General features: G+C 41.9%; 1 protein-coding gene across 1 annotated transcript in view; it reads left to right on the top strand.

The window, feature by feature from the left end:
• TMEM178B (transmembrane protein 178B) overlaps positions 1–21,001 on the top strand; it is a 217,044-nt gene that overhangs the window by 40,726 nt on the left and 155,317 nt on the right. Inside the window, exon 2 of the mRNA XM_033057334.2 lies at positions 15,071–15,184. Coding sequence (XP_032913225.1) covers positions 15,071–15,184 — 114 coding nt within the window. The remainder of the gene's footprint in view (positions 1–15,070; positions 15,185–21,001) is intronic.

Below are 21,001 nucleotides of genomic sequence, written 5' to 3'. Positions count from 1 at the left end.
GTTTTTTGTCCTGGTATAATATATATAATAAACTTGCAGGCTTGGCCCTAAGTAACAGCTCTTGTAGGAGACATGTGCACTTTGAACATCATGAGATTCTTCCACCTGGTTGTGTCTTCTGGGATTTTGAATATTAGTAGTATATCTAACTATGATTATTTTTTACTGTTTAAGTACATCTCTCTTCTTCAGTACGGCTTATAGGTGAGATACTGGAGACATGCCGAAGCACACGAAATTTTTATCAGATGGTGAAGAAATTAGGCCTGGGACAGTATTAGTTTCACAATCACACAGTGCCTGAGCTCATGGGAACCTGGTCCAAGACTCATGTTCCAGCACTGCTGGATTACGAGAAATGTCACCAAGTCTGTAGGAAATCTAAACAGAGAACCAAGGTATTTTGTTTTGCTCTCTCCTTTTCAAGGCAACCTAAGTGTTCTTAAATATCACGATCTTTATGTCAAGAGTACTTTATATTCTTCTTTCAAGTAAGTTAGCCATGTAATTCCATAGTAAAATATTTATTCCATATTTGAAAATCTATAGAGCAACAGATGACTAATGTTATTTTTTCAGTTCTTAAGATAACTTGTTTTTTTTCCAGTAGGAAAGATTTTTGCTGGAATGTGGGAAATAATGCCTGGAAATTTCTGTTTTCTGCCATTCTCCACAGTTCTAGACCGCTTACTCTCAATTTGCAAAGATGTTTATTAAATCTCAGAAAAGTATTAAAGCTCTGGAAATGGAGGAGTTCAAAGACAGGCTGGATGCAGCTTTGAGCAAGGTGATCCTAGTGCAAGGTGTCTCTGCTGGTGGTGAGGCAGTTAGGATTGGGTGGTCTTTAGGGTCCTTTCCAGCCCAACCTATTGTATGATGCTGTATTTCCCCAGTAGTTTTTCTTTAGTCCATTATCAAGTGTCAGCATCCAGTCTGAGTGTGTGCTCCTGGCCAAGGCTTCTCTTTTGTGTGGATGAAGTCCCATTCCTGCACATTTGAGAGCTGTTCACTTATGATATTCCAAGATTGGAGTGTTTTACTTGAACTGTGTCCCTGTACTGAGAATGGTTCTCTGTATATCCTGCATCTGCTGTGACTGCATTCAGAAAAGCTGTTTAACCCTCAAAGTGTAAAATCTGTCACATTTGCCAATAAGTTACATAAACATACATGATAATGGCATCAATTCCAGAGTTTGGCCTATTTTGTCTTTTATTTGCCACTCCTTTTGGAGCTCTGTGCTACTAACTCCTTTTTTCTTTGTTTCATGCCTGTTGCCCAGTTGTGTAGCTAGAAGCATGATCTCTGTAGCCCCTTCTGTTAACCATCTAAACTTGGGTGTTATCTCTAGGCATGATCAGGCTGCTCAGTTGCCTGAGGACACAAGTCATGTCATATATGAGACTTGGGTGTTCAGTTTGGGGTGTTGGCTGTGCTGCCAGTTAGTCTGGCACTTGTGCACCCTCACTCTATATCTACTGGAATATGAGATGGGTGTTTTGCTTCTCCTTCCTAAGTCTCCTTGTCTTGAGAGTGCTTCCTGAATCTCAGCCTAGTGGTTGCCACCTTCATCTGTTGTTACCTTTAAGGTAGGTTGTAATTAGAAATATTTTTGACTCTGATTTGCATGTACAACTCACTGAGCTTATGCTGCAGTCTCTCCTTGGTGCTGCATTTTACCTCTTACCCTGGGGGGTGGAATCTTTGGGCAAGATCAGTTTGCAGCTATAGGTCTTCACTAGGATTTGTCATAATTGCTGTAGTTAGACCTGATAGAGCAGAACCCTAGGATATAGAAGTATTAAGCTAATGGCATATTTTCTTAAAGGTTTGGATGTTTTCCAATGAACATGTTTTCTGTTGGGTTGGCATGTTGTTTTCATACTTTTCATCAGAGTGGCTGATGATCCAGTGGAAGCGTGTTTAGAATCATCCTGGATCTTTCTCACCTCATCCTGCATGCAATGAACTGAAGCTTCATGCTCTTATGGGATGAGAATAATATATAAATTAATACTGTCTTAAATAAATGGTTTCAGGTATTAGAGAGAAATAGTGTGCCATGTAGTTTTAGAGTAGTAAGTAAAGTGAAACATTCACAGAATACAACAAATATAATAACACTTGAGTTTAGACTTAATGTACAGATAAAAATGTGTGCAGAAGCATATAGGATGCTGAATTGTAGAGTTTTTAATTTCTAAAATCAAATATTGCAGTTCAAGACTTATCTTTACATGTTATACAAAATTTAACTGTATGAGCAGGGGAAGTACTAAACAGGGTGAGCACAAGTCTTTCAGGGCACAGGTTCTGTTCACTGTTATTGTACAGCATCTATCTCATTGGGTGATATCAGAGGCTACTGAGACACAAGCCTTTAATGAAGTTCAGACTAGGAGTGTAGAGTGAAAAAGGTAAATCCTGACCTGACAGTGTCTCATTAAATCCCTGTTTCCACAGCCCTTTCTCTCTAAATCTGAATTTGACTGGTGTGGTGTTAAAAGCACTTGCTCTGTACCTTTCAAGTGGTGCTTGGAAGAGAGCTCTTCTTTGGTCCTATGTATGGTGATGGATCTCTTGGGATTTGGCTGCCTCTTCCTCTGTCAGGATGAGGATCATAAAGCAGGTCCATGAACTGTAAGGCGCTGAATAACTCTTCAGGCTGTAAACCCTAGTGGGGCTCTGCTGGCCTTTCAGGCACAGGAATGGTGGGATGCATTGGGTGGTGACAAAGGTGTTCTGATATACAGTACAGTAATTTCACAAATACAAGCTGCACTGTTTTGACTAAAATTTTGCTCCCATACTGGAAATGCGGCTAATACTCAGGACTGGCCAATATGTGAATAATTTTCTGACATTTACAACCCCGGGAGTGCAAACCAAGTCAGTGCAAACTGCAAAGTCAAGCTCCTGCCAGTAAAACCCGGCATTTACGCGGTTGTTACAAATTGGTTACTCTGTTGTGCGGCGGGTGGAGCTACTCCGTGCGGGCAGCACAGGGGGTGGGGAAGGTGGGGAAGCTCCCTCCTGCTTAGCCCTGCAGCTCGGGGGAGGCAGGGTCTCTCTCTCCTGCTGGCCCCGCGGCTTGGGGGAAGGCGGGGCTGCTCTCTCCTGCTTGGCCCCGCGGCTCGGGGGAAGGCGGGGCAGCTCTCTCCAGCTTGGCCCCGTGGCTCGGGGGGCTCCCGTCCCCGCGTGCCGCCGCCGCAGGAGCAGGCAGGCTCCATTCTCGCCTCCCTCCGCCGCCGCAGGTGCCGGCGGGCTCTGTGCCCCCTCCTGCCACCGCGGGGCAGTGCCGGGCTGGGGTGACCGAGCCCAGCAGTGGTGGCGGCCAGCCCCGAGCGGCCCCGCTGAGCGGCAGTGCCGAGCTGGGCCACCCAGCCCTGTCGGCAACCCCGAGACCTCATGACCTGAGCCAAGCCAGTAAACCCTGCTCTGCCGCGGTTCTGTTACTAATTGGCAACTTTGTTGCACGCGGGTCCTTACTGTGAACGACAGAGCGGCTTATACTCAGGTGCGGCTTATTTATGGACAAAGAACAAAATGTTTGCCAACACCCGGTGATGCGGCTTATACTCAGTGCGGCTTGTATTTGTGAATTTACTGTACTCACCTTTCAGACAAAGATTATTGCTGCCATCCATGGAGTTCTGTTACGTAATGCTGCTCAGTGCACTTCGAATTGTCTTCTACACATCTTTCTTGACAGGCAGCAGAAATATTTAGTTCAGTTTATCCTGGTCAGAACATCTTACATGGTAGTGAGTTGGGAGATCTTTGTACTCTGAACCTCTGATTGGATTTGTCATTTCAGATGGGAAGGTACAAGAAGTGATAGATGGCATTTCTTGAAAGATGAGAGGATGTTACAGGCCAGGGAACATCATGTCACAATATCCTCCCAAAGCAAATTCCAGTCTGCCCACCAGTTTGCACTGGCCCAGCAGTAGGTGGGATGAGAAATTCTCATCCAACACTTTAATAATTTAAATATGCACCATCTCTGGGCCTAATCTAGGGTCACATGATTTTAAAACAATCTAACTTGATTTGGCATGGAAAAAGCAATAGATCTTTTTAGACCTGTAGGGTCTCTATTCTGCTACCTTGGTACATAAGTTGAGTTGGTTTCTGCTATATTTTATTTCTGCATTAAAACACATCATATGCATGTCTTAAGAGAAATATAATGCATCTTAGCTAAAGTGCTTGGATAAGTTATGCTAGTCAAGGCTCAAAGGTATTTATTAATTCTTTGTTCAAGACCATGATGGCAACAGGTCATCTCACTGCTAACTTTCCCATAGCTGGCAGCTCTTGACATACCCTGATTCTTGCAGATTTGTACCAGGAATAAGCAAAGGGAAGACTGGGGCTGGAGAGAAGTTGTCTTCTCAGTTTCTGGTTCCCTCTATCCTCATGCAAGGGTGTTTTTCCTTCCAGTATTTTCATCTGCTGTGAAATGTGTCGTTTGGTGCAGCCATGTTGAGATTCTAGCCCCAAGTTGTTGACTGTAGTACATTTGAGTGCAGCAAGAAGTTGATGCACTAGAAATTAATTACTGTAGCATTTGTGGAGAGGTGCTCAATGCCTAAGCTTTCTGTACACAAGGGCATATGATGGTATTGCAAAACTCATCACTGGATAAGTAAGGGTGCAGTCCAGTCAATTGGAAACATATTTTTTGATCACATCTACCAATTTTTCTTATTTCAAATACTACTTCAAGAATAATTTCCTTCTGGCAGGAGAAACCACTTATGATTTCAGACAGCGGCAGAGAGATTGACAATATCTGTGGTTCATAGGCTTTAGAATGACCAAATGGTGCTTTTGCTCATCTTGGATTTCACAGTACAGTTGTCTGATCTTCTTACCACCATCTCTACATCCCTTTCCTTTTCCTTCTAGCTGTATTTCAGTTTGTTTGACTATTCAAGGACACCTTGTTAAACATCTACATAACGTCCAGTTTCTCAAGGCCTTTATTTGATTCAAGCCCTCAAGTACAATAGTAAGTTGTTACAGTAGTGCAGCAAACAGCCTTGCAAGGGAAGGGCACTGAGCTGTGCAGTCTTTGGTCCCTCTGAATGTGTACTCCTTTACAAAGGCAGATGGAGTACCTTTACAATTTAGTGATGGTGGCTCACCAGTTAATAAGTTGAACAAGGACAATCCAGGGAATGACTTCACAGGCGCAAAGAGCATGGCCGGACGTGAAGCTGCTCCTCACTTTGGAGAGGCATTACACTGTCTGTGTAATTTAATAGTCTCTACTCACCAGGAAAAACCCCTGTGGTTAATTCAAGGTAGTTCTAGTAGTTTTTTTCCATCAGACTGTATGATTTAAGTAGTTGTTCAGCTGCTGGAGTTGGAGGCAAGAGACTCAGGGAGACTTGGAGGAGACATGCAGGGAGAAACTCTGCTCACTTAGGGAGGATCTCATCTGTTAACTTTACTCTGCACATATAGTTAATAACTGTAGGGGATCTTTGTCTTGGAAATACTTTGTTATCTATGAAGTGAAGTCTTGAAAATCTCTTATTCCAACCACAGGAACCTGATTTTTTTCCTTGAAATAACTAGAATAGGGACAGCATAAAAAAGATTAATGAATCTTAGAGAATCTAGAATATAAGGATGTACTTTTAAAAGTTGTCTTTCTACCAAAGAGCAAATCTAAAGTCTTCTGTTTGCAGTTTTGAAATCTCAGAGTCTTTGATGAATGGACATAGTCTGTCTCATCAGTACAGGATGTAAAAAGAACAGTTTATGGGAGTAGCAGGGTATCTTCTTTCTGGTCCATCCATGCTGTAGATTGCTCATGGTTGGGGGGGGGGAAAGCCTTCCCCAGCCTGGTTGCAAAGCTGATGCTGGATTTCTTCTTTACTTATTTCTGACAGACTAGTTGCCTGCTGGTATTTCTGCTTTTGGAACTGAAATAATTGCAAATACTGTGGTTTCTCCCAGTTACCTTTAATTTTTTAAAAAGACTGCTGCAGTGCTGAGTGTAAGTCTAAGGTCCCCTGTAAGTGCCATCTTCTGGGACATTTGTTAGGTCTCAGCCTTATTTCTTCCATCTTGCATGCAAGCATCTGAATGAATCTGATCTTTAAACATGAGGCTGAAGTGCTACAAGAAAGCTAAATGCTTTCTCCAACTTAGTTATTTGTGGTGCCCCCTGTAAACTAACAGGGGGTACAGACAAGTGCTTATGCTCCTCTCACATTAGGAAGAGGAGTAAATGTGTCTAGAAAGCCACATTTATATTGTAAAGCAGCATATGAAAGAGCTTTCCAAGGCAGAGAAACAGACACCCTTATACTTCACTTCATGTCATTACAGACACAGCAGAATCAGTGACATCAGTGGATCCACCCTTATTTTCTTCTTGTCAATCTGGGACCCTGCTTCTTAGACATGGCTTTGAAATAGATTTTAAAGCTGGTTCACTAAACACCAAGCTTCATGGGAGCATCTTTCTATGAGAATCATAGGGTGTGCATTGATATAGAAGAAGTGTTCATGGAATTCCTGTCCATAGAACAGCCTTTGCTGTGCTTTTTCTTTGGCTTGACAGCAGTGCTGAGGTATTGCTTTGTTCCATGAGCTATTGGGTCATCAGTGAGTTTTTACTGGTAATTGCTGTCTCACTGACTTTTTATTGATCATTTAATTTCTGCCTCCAAACATGTGGGAGCAAATATTTTTCAGCCCTTTTAACCTCCTTAACTTTTCATTTGTGCTCTGCTTCCCTCTCTCCTGTGGCCAGCCCAAAGCAAATAGGTGGACAAAAAGATTAATAGAAGCAAGGAGATGCCTTCCTCCTCTCAAGTGCCCTGTGGCTTGGAGACTGTTATTAATAGCTGAAGTAAAAAAGTGTTTCATAACCCTCTTCTTGCTCCTGCTTCCTTGCCAGCCCCCTTTCCTTGGTCCCTGGAGACAAAGTGTGTGAGCTCATCACTTTCCAATGCAAATTCAGCTTTTGGTCTCATACTTGGATTCTTTTCTTATCATGGGTGGAATATTTATCTTCTGCCAGCTGGTGGCTTTAAGCAAGCTGCTATTGCTGGACTATCCAGAGAGCATGTGAGGAATAGGCCTGGCAAAAGCTGCTCAAGCACTCTATTTTTTCTCTACTCTGCAAATGTTGCTGTCTGCTCTGTACATATGCACATGTCTTCAGCACCTCTGTCTTTGCTCACACAATGGTTGAAAAGAAAATTTAGACATTTTGATGTGGAAACCGCAATTGAAATGTAGGTGTAACAGTCTGAAATCTGTGGAAGTTGCTCTGTGGAACCTGGTCACATTTAGCCCTCATACAACAAAGCTGTTGTGTGTTTGGAGATTGATTATCTTCAGGGATGGCTTCCTTTTCATGTATGCACTGAATCTGTTTTTTGTTCTTTATCTCTAGAGATCTAGTGGGTCAGTACTGAAAAGGAACTAGCAGATTTTCATCCCAGATGACCTGGGAAGAATGGGGATGGCACACTGTTGTCTGTTAGCCCATTTCTGTATGGATAGTACAGTATGTTGGATCCTTTCAACCATCTCCCCTGCTAAGTTTTCACAAGACTGCTTTACCAGCTGAGCATTGCCTCACAAGTTTCACTAAGCTAGAAGCTCTGAGAGTCTTTATTTGGAAGTTAAGTGAGATGAGCTGTAGAAGAAAAATGGAAGGAAAAAAGAGCATCAGGGTTCTACTTCTCATGCTGAAAAAAGCTTGTTCACTTTCCTAATGGAAATCTTTAAGCTGTGTGTTCTGTTAATGTCTTTTCTGGGTATGTGCCATTTTGTAGACAAAACATTTATTTTGTCTCATCCTTTCAGTGGCTCTTAACTCAGTGGATACAGGCAAACTTTTTTATTCAGGTAAAACAGAGGATGCTGCTGTCTTGTGAGTGTATTTTCCTCAAGTTGTGTGTTCACTGCTTTTTTTAGTGGTTAGTAAATGTGGCTACATGTAAAAAGAACACTTAAGTAACATTGTACGCTGGAATATCCACTTGCCACTGGCAGCCCAACAGGCTGCACTGCAGACTTTGTGCATTTTGCCCCACAGGGAGTCTATAGGTGCATAATGTGCATGCAAGTAGGTTTATAGTCACACTTAAGTACAGTTAGAAAACTGTTTCTGAAGCAAAAAAAATTCAAGGGAACAGAACCTCTTGTGAAACGTAATCTAATGCTGCTGGTGGTTTTAGCTGAAAAAACCGATGACTTTTAGAAAAATGCCTTAGAATTTTTGAAGTATGTTTTTCAGACTTGCAATTCAAGTACAATTTAAAAACTATTCTTTAAAGGCATCAAACTAACTTAGAGATTAATGGTTTTGTCTGGACAAAACTTTTCTGGTGACCTGAGATTTTGGTTGTTTTTTTTTTTCCTGGTGTGGTATGGTGGGGTTGAATTTAAAATAAATTTTGTGCTTAGGACCTAACATTCCCAGTGTTTTCAAGGAGAGGATGTTACTTCAAACTGGCTTTGCTCTTTTACTATTAGTTGAATTTCCATTAGCACATCTGATTTAGCTTCATCTATGAAGAATCTAATGAGCATCATCTCACAGCACGTTGTGTTTTGACCCAAAACACAGTAACTAGGCATGATCAGGTGGTCATTTTCATAAGTGCACTCCTGATCCATGTCCTGTGTTCCATACACGTGTTCATCATCTCTCCCAGTCTGGGAATGGGAAGGGCACTGGATCAGATTTCTCTCTGATTTTACTTAGATATCCAGAAGGTGAGTAGAACCTGACAATGCACCTTTATCTACTTGCAAGGGAGGCATCTAGGGGGTAGCAAGTTTTAAACCCACAGACAGATTCCAGCTGATGAGCTAAAGAGGGGCATTGGCCCAATTTCCTGGCAGCTCCCAGCAAGCAGAAATGAGCATCAGGAGTTTGTTTCACTTCTATCTAGGACAAGTAGCAACAAGTTCTACCAGCAGCTCAAGCTGAATCTTAGCTCAGGATGATGCCAGAGCCAGTTAGGAAGGAACATCACCTCTTATTCTAATAGTTTGGTCCATGCTGTAACTGAAAATCTATGTTGAGATTCATTAATAAGAACACTGGCTTCTATTTATGCATATCTAACTTAATGAATATTCACCAAACATATTGATTAAGGTGCTGATTTTTCCTACATTTTTAGCCCTTTACTCTGAGGTATTCTATTATACAAAATATTCATGTGGCACTAAGGGAATTTCTGATGAGGTATTAGGAGTGGTCAGACATTGAATAGGTGCTCAAGGATGTGTACCTCCCTTCTTGGAGGTATTTAAAACTTTATTGGACAAGACCATTGAACTGTCTGAATCTGTTTTTAACTTGGAAGTTGTGCCTCTTTTGAGTAGGGCATTGGGCTGGTTGACATCTACAAAACCCTTTTAACATAAATAATTCTACAGGTAATGCAGAAGAACAGTGTTCCTCCACTTTTGGTATTAAGCTATTTATAGATCTAGAAAAAATGCATCCAATACTTTCATGGTTAGTATTACTCCAGAAGTAACAAAATAATCCTGTTAAAGGTGTTGCGATATTTTCTGCTAAGTGTCTGATTTCATTAAAGTCATCCTGAGTTCATAAAGTAGTCAGCATATCTGATTGCATGATTGCATCTGATTGCAGTCTGATTGCAGTTATGTCATAGCAGCTGGTCAAAGTAGAACTTAATTTCTCCTTCTATCCTCCTCCAAGGTTTAATTTGACCAGGTAATTCATGCTGAAACTGCAAGAGTCTTGCCTATATTAAGGTACTGCCAGATGAGTTTTGATGACTCATAAGAAACTATTAAAGTAACTGAGGGCAGCACACACATCTGAGGGTGGCAATTCTGAAATTGCACCAGCCTGAATTTCCAGGGCTAGTTTGAAGGATGTAAAAATGCTAACACAAACAGTGAGCTTTTCCAGGTGACACAAGACTTACAAGACAATAATAGGTACATATGCCACATGGGATTGCTTTTTGTAACCAAATCTTGGTCCTAACTACAATGATAGCCTCTGGAAACCTCACTGAAATGTTATGCTAAGAAAAACAACCCACTATGAACTCTGCTCTACAGATTTTCTGAGGATAATGTGAAACAATTAGAGGCTAAATGACCAATCTGCATTTCTGTTTGCTATGGAGGTAGTCGCCCAATGAGGGAACAGTAACCAAACCATGGAATTGAGGTAATCCCTTATACTGAAGGCAGTTTCTCATAATAAAGAACAAATATATGTAGTGAGTGCAGTTTGCAAACCAGAGGCTAAGATTGCTTTTACTAAGAAATGTTTGTGTCGTAATTCTCAAATATTTGTGAAAATTAAAACTAGCAAGAAGGGTGCATGTTGTGGAATTGCTTGCTAAAAAACAGTTCATCCAGGGGTATCAGCAACATGGAAGGAAAAGCTGCCTGGAGGAATGAGGGCTCAGAATAGCCACACTAGTCTTTTCAGGGAAGCTCATAATATCAAAAGCTTTGACAGGAAATGTAGTAAAACCAATACTACTTTTACAGCTGGATCCTTCTTAGAAACTATTAATCATACTAAAAGAGAAGAATGGGTACCCCCTGGTTCAGTTCTGTGTGTGTTACAGAATGCAAGCTCACTCTCAGTCCTAGCTTGTGGAGTCTGGAATGGCTACACCATAGTTCATCCAGAGTGAGTGAGCTGCTGGCTTCCCGCATCTGAGATTGGCGAATTGCTCTAACCCAGGGGTGCTGCAAAGATTCTTAGTGTGGGAGAAATGTTCATCTCTATCTGCAAGTCCTCTAGCTACCAGAGGTAACTTAGTCACAGGCATTGGGTTCATCTGTAGTTGAACCTTTTAAGGATGGTTCCACAATGTGCAGCCCTGAAGGCTGAGGTGAGGGGAGTGTGAAATATTCTAGTCCTCAAGATAGGAGGGGAGTACTCGGATAAGCTGTGCAAGTAACTCTGTGCTGGATCTGAAGTGATACTACTGTCACCTAAATGCTCTCACAGGTTGCCAGTTTGATGAAAGACCATGTCAAGGACTACTTTTATTGCCAGCTCTTAGATGGGTTGGTCTGCATTATGCAGAGAACTAAACTGTATGATCACACTGTCACTGTAAAATCATGAGACTTGATAACCACTTTTGCAGAAGTCAAACTGACCAGGGCAAATGCCTCTGGGTGCTTCTGAGATGGAAAATTTAGGACAGAAGTAACCAATACCTTGGTGGCATTTTGAATTTCCAGTCTATTTTTTAAATTAACCATGGTAAAAACTGTTGCTTGGAGCAGTTTGAAAGAGTTGAAATATTATATTTAAGGGAGTGATGTGGGGATAATGGTGATAAAGAAATACTGGTCCTAAATATCTGACAAAGTTGTGTGTTTACCTACTGGGAAACTATGACCTTAACTGATCCCAGTCCTCTTATGTTTGGGATCATGGTTCAGTTACTCACTGCATTGCCAGTTTGAGGCCTCTGCTGGGATGGTGTTTACAGCTCCAGTAATGCAATGGCAGCTGATTTCTTCTAGCAGCTGGACTAACATGTGGATGTGAAGAGTGAAGTTCTGAAAATGGACTAGAAAAAAAAAAAAATCAGTGTTTTCAGGTGATACTTCTGCTGTGACCTAAGTTTAAAGTTTTCTCTGTTAATGGAGAGAAGAGGACATATTACAGAATGATAAGGTGATAGTATGGGGCACAGCAGATATGGACAGGAAACTGAGCAGCTGAGTAGAGGAGGTGCAGGTTTGTTGTGAGTGTTTTGCTGCTCAGGAGGAAGCTGACTAGTTTCCTTATCTCCTATTTGTTTGTCACCTAACCTTTGCAGGAACAGGGGGTTGCTAGCCACAGCTGAGCTGCTGAATCCCCTGAGCATCTGTGCTTGTGGTGATGCTATGGCAGAGGTTTGCTCTGCATGGTTCCAGTTGCATCCTTCTGCTCGTCCTTTTCTTAGCTCTCTATTGGAAGATGTCAGCTACTTTTCTTTAGGATTATCAGCAAGCATTTCCCTTTGGTCAGAGAAATTACAGCATCTACTGCTTGTGTCCCTGGAACAGCTTTGTGGTGGTTTTTGTGTTTCTTGTGGCCGGCTATAACTCTTGCTATGGTGTCTCATAGCTAAAAAAAAAGCCCACTCACTGCTTTGTTCTATAAATACTGTTCCCAGTTATTGGAGCAAAGTGCAGAGCAAAGCTGCAGTTGCTTTTGGTTGAAGTTGGTGCTGAAGGCTGGAGATGCTCCATAAATTGCAGTAACTCTATCGAGGGTATGGAAGGGAAAGCTTGCTTTTCTTCCTACCCCAAAGGCTGGAGTGAGCATAGCTAGTAATCCTTCTGAAGAGAGGGGTTTTGTAGCATTTTTCTGAGAAAGCTTTCCAGCAGAGCGGTAGTTCTGGTCTTTGCTGCTTTTGTTCTCACAGGGACCTCCAGGACTTGGATCTTGGAGCATCTTGAACATTGTTTTCTTCTTGTGGAACAAGCAGGGGAACATCAGAAACATGAAATGATTACTGCCTGTAAACTCACCCCTCTCCTAATTTTTATTGCCAGGTCCAGGCAATTGAAAGTCTTTTTCTTAAGTTCAAAAGATGATTCTCACCTCTAGTTAAATATATACTGATGTAGTTGCCTTGACTCAGTATAGTCACCCTCATGCACTTGTGAGAGTGGGTTTAATGAAGTTTGTGTTTAAATGCCAAGTTATCACAAGCACTGTCATTTTGGGCCATGATAATCATGAGTTTCTCAGTGAGGCAGTGCCTGCTGCTGCTGAATGGACACCATTGCTCCCTGGTGGAGCTGGCAGGGCTTCAGTGCCCTCTGTACAGCCAAGTGCTGTACCATGCCCTGTTTGTCCACCCGGGTTCATAGTGGTCCTAAAGCTGTTTTTGTATGCTTAGGTCTCTTTAGAGCCATGGGAAAATAAGCATAAGGCCAAAATTATGGGTTTGGTGAAGAGATGACCTGAATTCAGCCAATAATCTTTGTGCTTTAGGCTTTGGGGGTAAAAGTGATATTATTGAACAGCTTGCTGCATTACCACTAAAAATCTTTGCAGAATTTGGAATCTGATGGACTTTACTAGAAATTAGCCATTTTGGTTCTGGAAAAACTGCAAACAGAACAGGATTCTTTTCTCCCTTCCTTCTGTAAGCTTTTATTTTGCATCTTGGCTCTGTGCTCCTTTCTACTATCCTATATAAATCTCTTGTTTAGGCAGGTATCTGATAACTTAAAGATTAATTTCTGACAAATAAGCATTTGATTTTCTTGCTGATACTTCAAATCTATGAAAGCAGCTGAGCAAAAGGAGATAGGAAGACCTATAAGAAGGCAAGGTTGTGATTTGGGGATTTTTTTAAAAGCTCTTTGCGCACTAGCTGTCTTTTTATTTAAATACTATTCTTAGTTTGAAACTTTAATTCTGGGTGTACATTTGGTGCCCAGATGGTGCAGACTCACACAGAAGCCCATCACGCTGGCAGGGCAGGCGGATACATATGTAAATATTTTGCCTTTTCCCCCTATAATATTTGGCTTTGTCTAATCTAATTGCTGTCAAAGGCAGAATGTGAAGAATACTTAAGAGAAGCAAACAATGAGGACCTCAAATGTTTATACTGCACTAACTCTGGAAGATACTGGTAGACTGATGTGATTAATAACTTGTTTCATGAATTTTCTTTTTTTTCTGTGAATTCATGGTCAATGTTCATGCCAAGTAGTACCTTACAACCCTTAGTAGAAACCTGTATTTTATAGCGGTTTAAAAGCATATTTTACTCTGTGGAGCTGTCAATATAAGGCTAATGGGCCTGCCTTTTCAGTTCAGGCTGGCAGTAAGTGTCCTCCACCTGCCTCCTTGTGTATAGTGCTCTTTATTATTTATATAATTCATTGCTTCATTTAATTTATTCTATTGAGTGCTTGTCTTAATGTATTTTTAATACATAAAAGCATTTCCAGCATAGCTGCTCCTCTGACTAGTGGTAGCTAGTAACAAACAGCATTGCCAACCACATTAAGGATACCTATTTAGTTATCAAAGGCCAGAGCCAAAACAGCAATGTTACTGGGAAAATGAGTTCCATGAGCTTTGACTCTAACAGCTTACTGATATCTAATAAAGCCAGTGTTAGCTGAGAATGCTGGCAAAAGCAAGGTAGGAAACCTGTCTGGCTTTTATCAATACAAGAACAGCTATGTGGTTACAGGTGTCTGATCAGATGTGAAATTGGCTAGGCTATAATTCATGGAAAGCATCAGACTACACCAGACCCATTCTTCTAAGGACGCTAACTATGCAGGGAGATGCCAGGAGATCAGATCCTGGAGGGGCAATTTTTGTACAGGAAGGAAACTATTAATAAAAGGAGGTGTCATGATGTGACCGGAAGACATCAGAAGCAGCACATGGTGCTTTATTTCCCATGGAACATAGGTGAAAGCCTGAGAAAGAAATTGCCTGTTTCAGCCATTGATGATGCCATCTGAGCCTCATTGTTCAGGGATGCCAATGAATTCTGTCTCTGAACCTGTAAAAGTGTCAGGAGATAGTGTAGCCTGTCATGTGTCCTTCTGCTGTGGGGTGGAAAAGGTCAGGAAATTGTTCACTAACTATGTGGTTTGTGCCGTTTTTCATTATTTAAAGAAAGATCAAAGGCGTTTGCATTGTCCATTTCCTCAAGTATGGGTGCTGAGTCATGACCACGATGCACAAAAAGCTATGACATGAATTCACAGTTTCTATACCATAACTCCATAGCAGTTGATAGCTCATAGTTCAGAGAAGACATAAAAAAGGAGTTATTTGTCACAGAGTTATCTCGTGGTAAACGTAGGCACTGGCAGCTACTGCAGGGCCAGTCTGGAAGGTCCATGGAATGTGTGGAAGCTAAACTTCCTGTATCACAAGTTTTCATCTGAGAGCCAGAGAGAGTGCTGGATGTCGCAGCGGACGGCAGGGATTGCTTTGCTCCTAGACTTTGCTTTTGGTTGTCAAACCCATCTGGCCTACAGCTGGCAGGATGTGTTACACTCATTTAACCACTTTTCTGCCTTTTGCCTTTGCCAGGAGCAATTGAGAGGTGCTCGTACATCAAGTACCACTACTCCTCAGCCACCATCCCCAAGAACCTCACCTACAACATCACCAAGACAATCCGGCAGGATGAGTGGCACGCCCTGCGTAAGTGTTGCTGCCTTTCTCACCCTTTTCTGTGCAGGTGGGAGGTGCTGCCTGATAAATGAGAGCAGAGCTCTGAGTGACAGCCCACTCAGAGCCCTCATCTCACATACAGTTTGTCTCTGTAGCAGACACATTGATTTGTTCTTAGGACCTACATCTCTGTTTCTGCTGCTGACTGGAAATTCTGCTGAGGCATGAGAATGTGGCAGTGGGGGAAAAGGATTTGTATGCAGAGATTAATATTGAGTTAAATACGAAAATGAATAACAAAATCAATGCCCTATTTTTTAGTTCAGTGGAATGCTCTGTACGTGAGCACATTTTCAGGCTGGTGCTGCTGAATTTCCTGCTTCCAGGAGAATTAATTGCTGGCTTTTATTGTAGAATATGTCCTGCTGCCAGCAGCTTCTGTGTGAGTGTGGCATCACTCTGCTTTGAGGATCTTTAAAGAGAATTGCTGCCCCCTTTAAGGCACAAGGGAAGAGCTTAGCCCTCAGTGATCATTGTAGCCAGTGGTCACCAACTTGTAACGTTTGCTGAAGTGACAAGAACTGACAGGGATGGAATTGCCTTGGGATGTATTGGCTGACCTTAAATCTTGTCTGCCTCTCATCTTGGAGATGGAAAAGGGTTTTTACTGATAAAATGCAAGAGAGAGAATTTCACAAGGAAGGGATACCACTGTGACGGCTCTTATTACCACATAATCATGTGGACCAATGAATGTCCTGAGTGGCTCTGTTTTGGTGGAAGCAGTTACATCTCCATGAAGGTGGCAGGGGTTGAAGCAACACTGATTCTGGTTGTGAACCTTGAAAGGTGACAGTAAGCTTCTACTCACTGAAAACTGTGCCTGAACTCTGGTGTTTCCATGGCTTTCAGAATGTTTTGTTCCTCCCTTGTGCACCTCTTGGTTTGAGAGGGTTCTTTTAAGCACTGAGGAGGAGAAGGTTCAATGTTACATTTGATACCCTGCATGGTTTTAGGTTCATTGTGGACTTTCCTCATCTGTTCTGGTAAAGAATTAACATTCAAGAGGGTCTTGCTAAATGCCTTTTTTGAGATATGTGTCTATGTGGATAAATGCATATTTTTGTGACATGACAAAGAAAAGGTATAATTGAACTCATGCCTCTTAGCAGGTTGTAAGAGGCTGGTCTTGCAAAATACTGTACTGTGCTAATTTGTCCCTGAAAGCAGAATATCAGAAGGTTTGATTTGCTTCAGGTGTTCTACTACCTGTCTTCTCTGCTGGTGTTTGTTAATGTAAAATGTAACAGTGCTTATCTATGGGTAAAAAAAGTGCACCCACCACCCAAGACATCTTCTGTTAGGGCTCATAGGGCAGCAGGAAGGGGCTTTGATTTATGCTTTTCGTGTATGTGTGTTTTTGACACTGTTGTAACAATGACAGTTCTGCAACTATCTACTGGCAATCTCACTAGTTAATGTGAGAATTATCTTCTAAAATTAATATTCTCAGCAATGGCTCAAATAAAGGGTAATGCACCTGGCCATCTGAGGTTGTGAGCTTTCTTTGGTAGGATCAGCAAGTTTCTGAGCTCCTTGTGTTGATAGGGCATTTGTCAGTCTCCAGAGGTGCAGTCTAGACACTGCTCATTTACATATCTGGTGTGGTCTGAGGCCCTCTCAGGGTGAGGGTGCTTGACCCCTCCCTGTAGAGGGTACCTTGAGTGTGGCTGCATATTTGTGACCCAAATTTTCTTGCCAGTTTTGAGCGTTAGGTAAGCGTAGAGGGATGCAGGTAGAACTGACATCTGCATCTACCTGTCTAAAGACAGAGGATGAGAGAAATACTTGGCTGAAACTCTGTTTTCCTGAGCAGTTGGTGCAACAGAGTGCTTTGATCTATGGTGTAATCCCACTGTTGGTTCTGGAGGTCACTGCATTTAAGAATTAACTGAATATGTGTGACTGTTTTCTGTGTAGAAACAATAACCTTTTTTAAAAGATGAGGCCAATAGCAATGGTTTGGCTGGGGGCTTTTTCTCCCTTTGCATTGCAGTAGACCAAGTAGGGTGTCTTCAGAAAATCCCTGTGATTTTAGCCCCTAGCAGCTGATAGTACTCTGTGCCTCTGGACTAATTTCATCCAGGACACAGGTACTTGATCTCAACACTGGTCAGTCTGTTATTTCTAAGTCAACCTGGCCACTGTTTTCATTGAATATTTTCTTGTTCCTGTCAGTGCATGTTGTGACAAACAGGAAAAGCAACAGGGCCCAGACCTGGCTATTCTTTGCTTGCCATGAATTTTTTCAAGATCTGTAGCATGAGATGGGGAAAAAGGGGTATTTGATGAAACAACTTAGGGGCAAAATGGCATCTTGAAGAATTTCAGGGGAACTGGAATGGTGAAAGCGTAATACTTGGTCTCCCTAGTAAACAAAAATGCCTCTTCTAGGCTGAAGCCACTGTTATCATTTGGTGTGTTTGTATTTCAGTTCTGTATTTTATTTTTCTTGTGTCTGGACACCCAATTGTGATGCCTGTGAAAGAAATCGGTTGTTTTGCATGTATGGTGGGTTGGGGGTTGGAGCAGAGAGGGCTCCTGCCATGGACTGCAAAATGCTGTTTTGGACTGGTGGGCAGGACTGATGGTCCAGCAGTTTCTGTTGACTTGCAGGAGTGGGTGAGGGACAATGAATTTGGGGCTGAGGGCCCCTTGGCACCATTCAGCACACAAAGCAGATACTCCTCTAGCTGTGCTGTTAGCTGTGCTGGAAGAACCCGAGAGAGCAACTGGTCCTAGAGGAATGGTTGGAGCTGACTTTACCATTTTTGATTTTCTTTTTTTTTCATTCTGTTTGACATTTTTAAGATGGAACCTTTTCTCTAAATTGATTGCCTATGGCAGTATGAGCTGGGGAAATAGGACTTGTCTTCTCTGTAATCACTTCCTCTCAACTATCTCTGGTTAAGCAGGGTTGGAGGGAAGGATGCTTGTAGTATTGTCAGCTCTTGCCTGTCAGGAGATAAATGTTCATTTAATTAGACAACAACAGGTCTCTATATGAGCTGGGAGGGGAAGAGAGAAGCATAGGAAAGCAGTGTTCAACAGCATCGAACACGAGTAACTGTCTTTATGGAAGATACTGATGTAGTGCTATGACTGAGTCACTATTAGGCATTTATCTTGCCACTCTTTGGCCCTGACCTTGAGTGCAAAACTTGATTCATAGTTTTTTTATTTTTCCGAAAAATGAGACCAGAATCATAGATGCTCTTAAAAATGGAGGTGTGTTACTGCAGTAAATGTGAGCAGGTCTGTATTTATTCACATGTTGTTCCATGTATTTTATGCTATTCCTGTAGGTTCACTTTCATTATGCTATGGATGTGTTCACAAAGTATGGGAATGTGCTCATGGCAGGGGTTTGAGCTGGAAAATACGGTGCAGGCACTGGGAAAGTTAAAAGGTGTTTCCAGGTGATAGAAATAAGCATTTGAACTGGATAATGAACAGGAAGCCGGCAATAAAAGGGAGGCTATGTTGATGTAAACTTTTGTTTTCTTGTCCCAAAATCCTCAGGAAACCATTATCTGATATTATGGCAAAAGGAGTTGAAAGGCTGTGTTCGTAATGAAAAGGGCAGTACCTCCAAGGCAATGAGGGTGATGTGCTATATTCAGTTTAACATCTTCCAGGAGCCAACAGAGCTGTTGAAGCCACTGAGGGATAAGTCACTCAAAGCCCAGGGAGTATTCAGTCTGTGTTTCTCTTTGGAGAACAACAAACATGTGTTGGGTTTATGCTGGGTTTTTTTTAAATTTTACTACCAGAGGGACTGTAGTAAGGTCACTTTGCTTTCATCCCTGTTTGGCTTTGTGTGGGTGTGCTTGTTTTGTTCTATTTTTTTAGTAGGCTATAGGCAACCCAGACTCTATATTCATCTTATGCTGCACTCAAAATTTGCTGTTTCATGTAAAGGAGCCGTCGTCTTTCCAAGGCAGATGAACAAACTAGCGTGACTTTAAAGTGCTGCAAACAAGCAAGTTGCTGATGTGTGTTCTTGAAGAGTGAGATGTTTTTTCTCTGAGAACAAGTGCAATGACTCCCTCTTCCCCTTCTCCTGCTTTGGTAGCTGAAAATGGGACAATTACTGCATGGCACTCACAGCTTTTGGCAGAGCTCCCAGTGGCTTGTGTTATAGTGCATGAAAGTCTCTACATCACAAGAGAGAAAAGTTCTTCCTCATCTCCAAAAGCTCTTGTTTTGCTGATTCACAGAGCCTATTGTGTGAGGTAGATAGTTGGGTCTTGAAGCCTTTTATTTTTCCTTCCTCCCTGTATGACACAAACCTGATTTTTGTACTTAGGATGTAACACTGCCACAAAAGAGGGAATTTGTCTGTTCTTCTCTAGCTTGCCATTGCTTCCTCAACCTGTCTTCCACAGCAGCTGTGTTTGGTGTCCAGGAATGTGAGGAGTGCTGCATCTGGGCAGAAAGTGGCTGGAATTGCTATGGAAACTGATTTCTTTCCTGCTCAGCTCAGAAATTGTCACCAGACTGCTTTAGAGTGAACCAGTTCATAACCAGGTAGCCGATGCTTCCTAAATATTTAGAATTTCCTGAGCTTTTTGAAAATAGTCCTTGCACTTCCCTGGGATCTCCTTTGCCTCTCTTCTACCCCCACCTTTCTACTGCAGCATCACAGGACATGGGCTCTGAATTTAAAGTACCAGTGTGGGGAGCTGCATTGTCAGAACAACAATCATAATGTTTTGTATTGGAATATAACATTCATCTGCACTCTGGAACCTGTGTCTGTGGTGGTCTAAAAGCTATTTGCATAAAAAATGAATTCTAAAGTCAAAAGTAATAGCCTGGCACATTCTGAGGAGAGCAAGTATTGAAGGAAATGAATAATTTCTACAGGGTGTACAGCATGGTAGTATTTTAATTCATGCAGCATCTATGTTGGAAGCTGAGTGGATTTTATGGGCCTTAATGCTCTGAATTTTGCAGGAGCCTACAAAGTATTCAAATACTTCCTTATAACCAGTAAAGCTACTGGAAAAATATCCAGCAACAATTTACACTCAGGAAAATGTCTGTACTTCAGACTTCTGCAGTGTTGAGACTTCAAATTTTTCTACAGACTCGGCAAGCCTTTTCATTGCATGTAACACGAAGTGACATGAAGATTTGCGTGGAAGCTCAGTTGATAGCTTGGCAATGCATTGGTAACACCAAGCAGGCTTATAAGCAACAGTCAATAATATAAATAAATAATAACGACCCCAGAAAATTTTTGCTTTTCATTTTTTTCATGGGTACTACTGAAAACAGTGTTTGAAGTCAATGGGCAGCATCTCACTTTTCTTGCTTTTTTTCACTCTCTGATATTTTCTTGCCTCCTTCTATTCCTGTGTCTGTACAAGGAGACCCTGTTCAATTTTTTTTTTTTTTTTTTGAATTAGCTACCTGGGCCCCCAGATGGAAGTAGACCCTGAAGTATGGCCTGGTCCTGCTGGTCAGTGCCATTTGGCTGGCAGTATGATGTCATTCCTTAGTGCATTGGTTCTGACAGCAGACAGGGCAGCCATCCCAGAGGTTAGTCAGGCACCAGGTGCTCACATGCCTGGAGGTCTCGTTTTGTTGGATCTTCACTGCATTCATTGTTCCCACAGCTAATGACCAGGTGGTAGTGACAGACCTTCTCATTTCCCTCTCTCTCTGCTGTAGGGTTTTCTTCATATCCTATTTCAAGCTAAGATATAATTTCTATTTTTTTTTTTTTGGCATTGAAGTTTAAGACCTATTTTGAAATCTGTAAGGGATTTTACTGCCTTC

Source organism: Catharus ustulatus, chromosome 4 (genome assembly GCF_009819885.2).
Source record: "Catharus ustulatus isolate bCatUst1 chromosome 4, bCatUst1.pri.v2, whole genome shotgun sequence".
Lineage (NCBI taxonomy): Eukaryota > Metazoa > Chordata > Aves > Passeriformes > Turdidae > Catharus > Catharus ustulatus.
The sequence above is the reverse complement of the archived record's forward strand: the minus strand, read 5'-3'. Positions and strand labels throughout refer to the sequence as shown.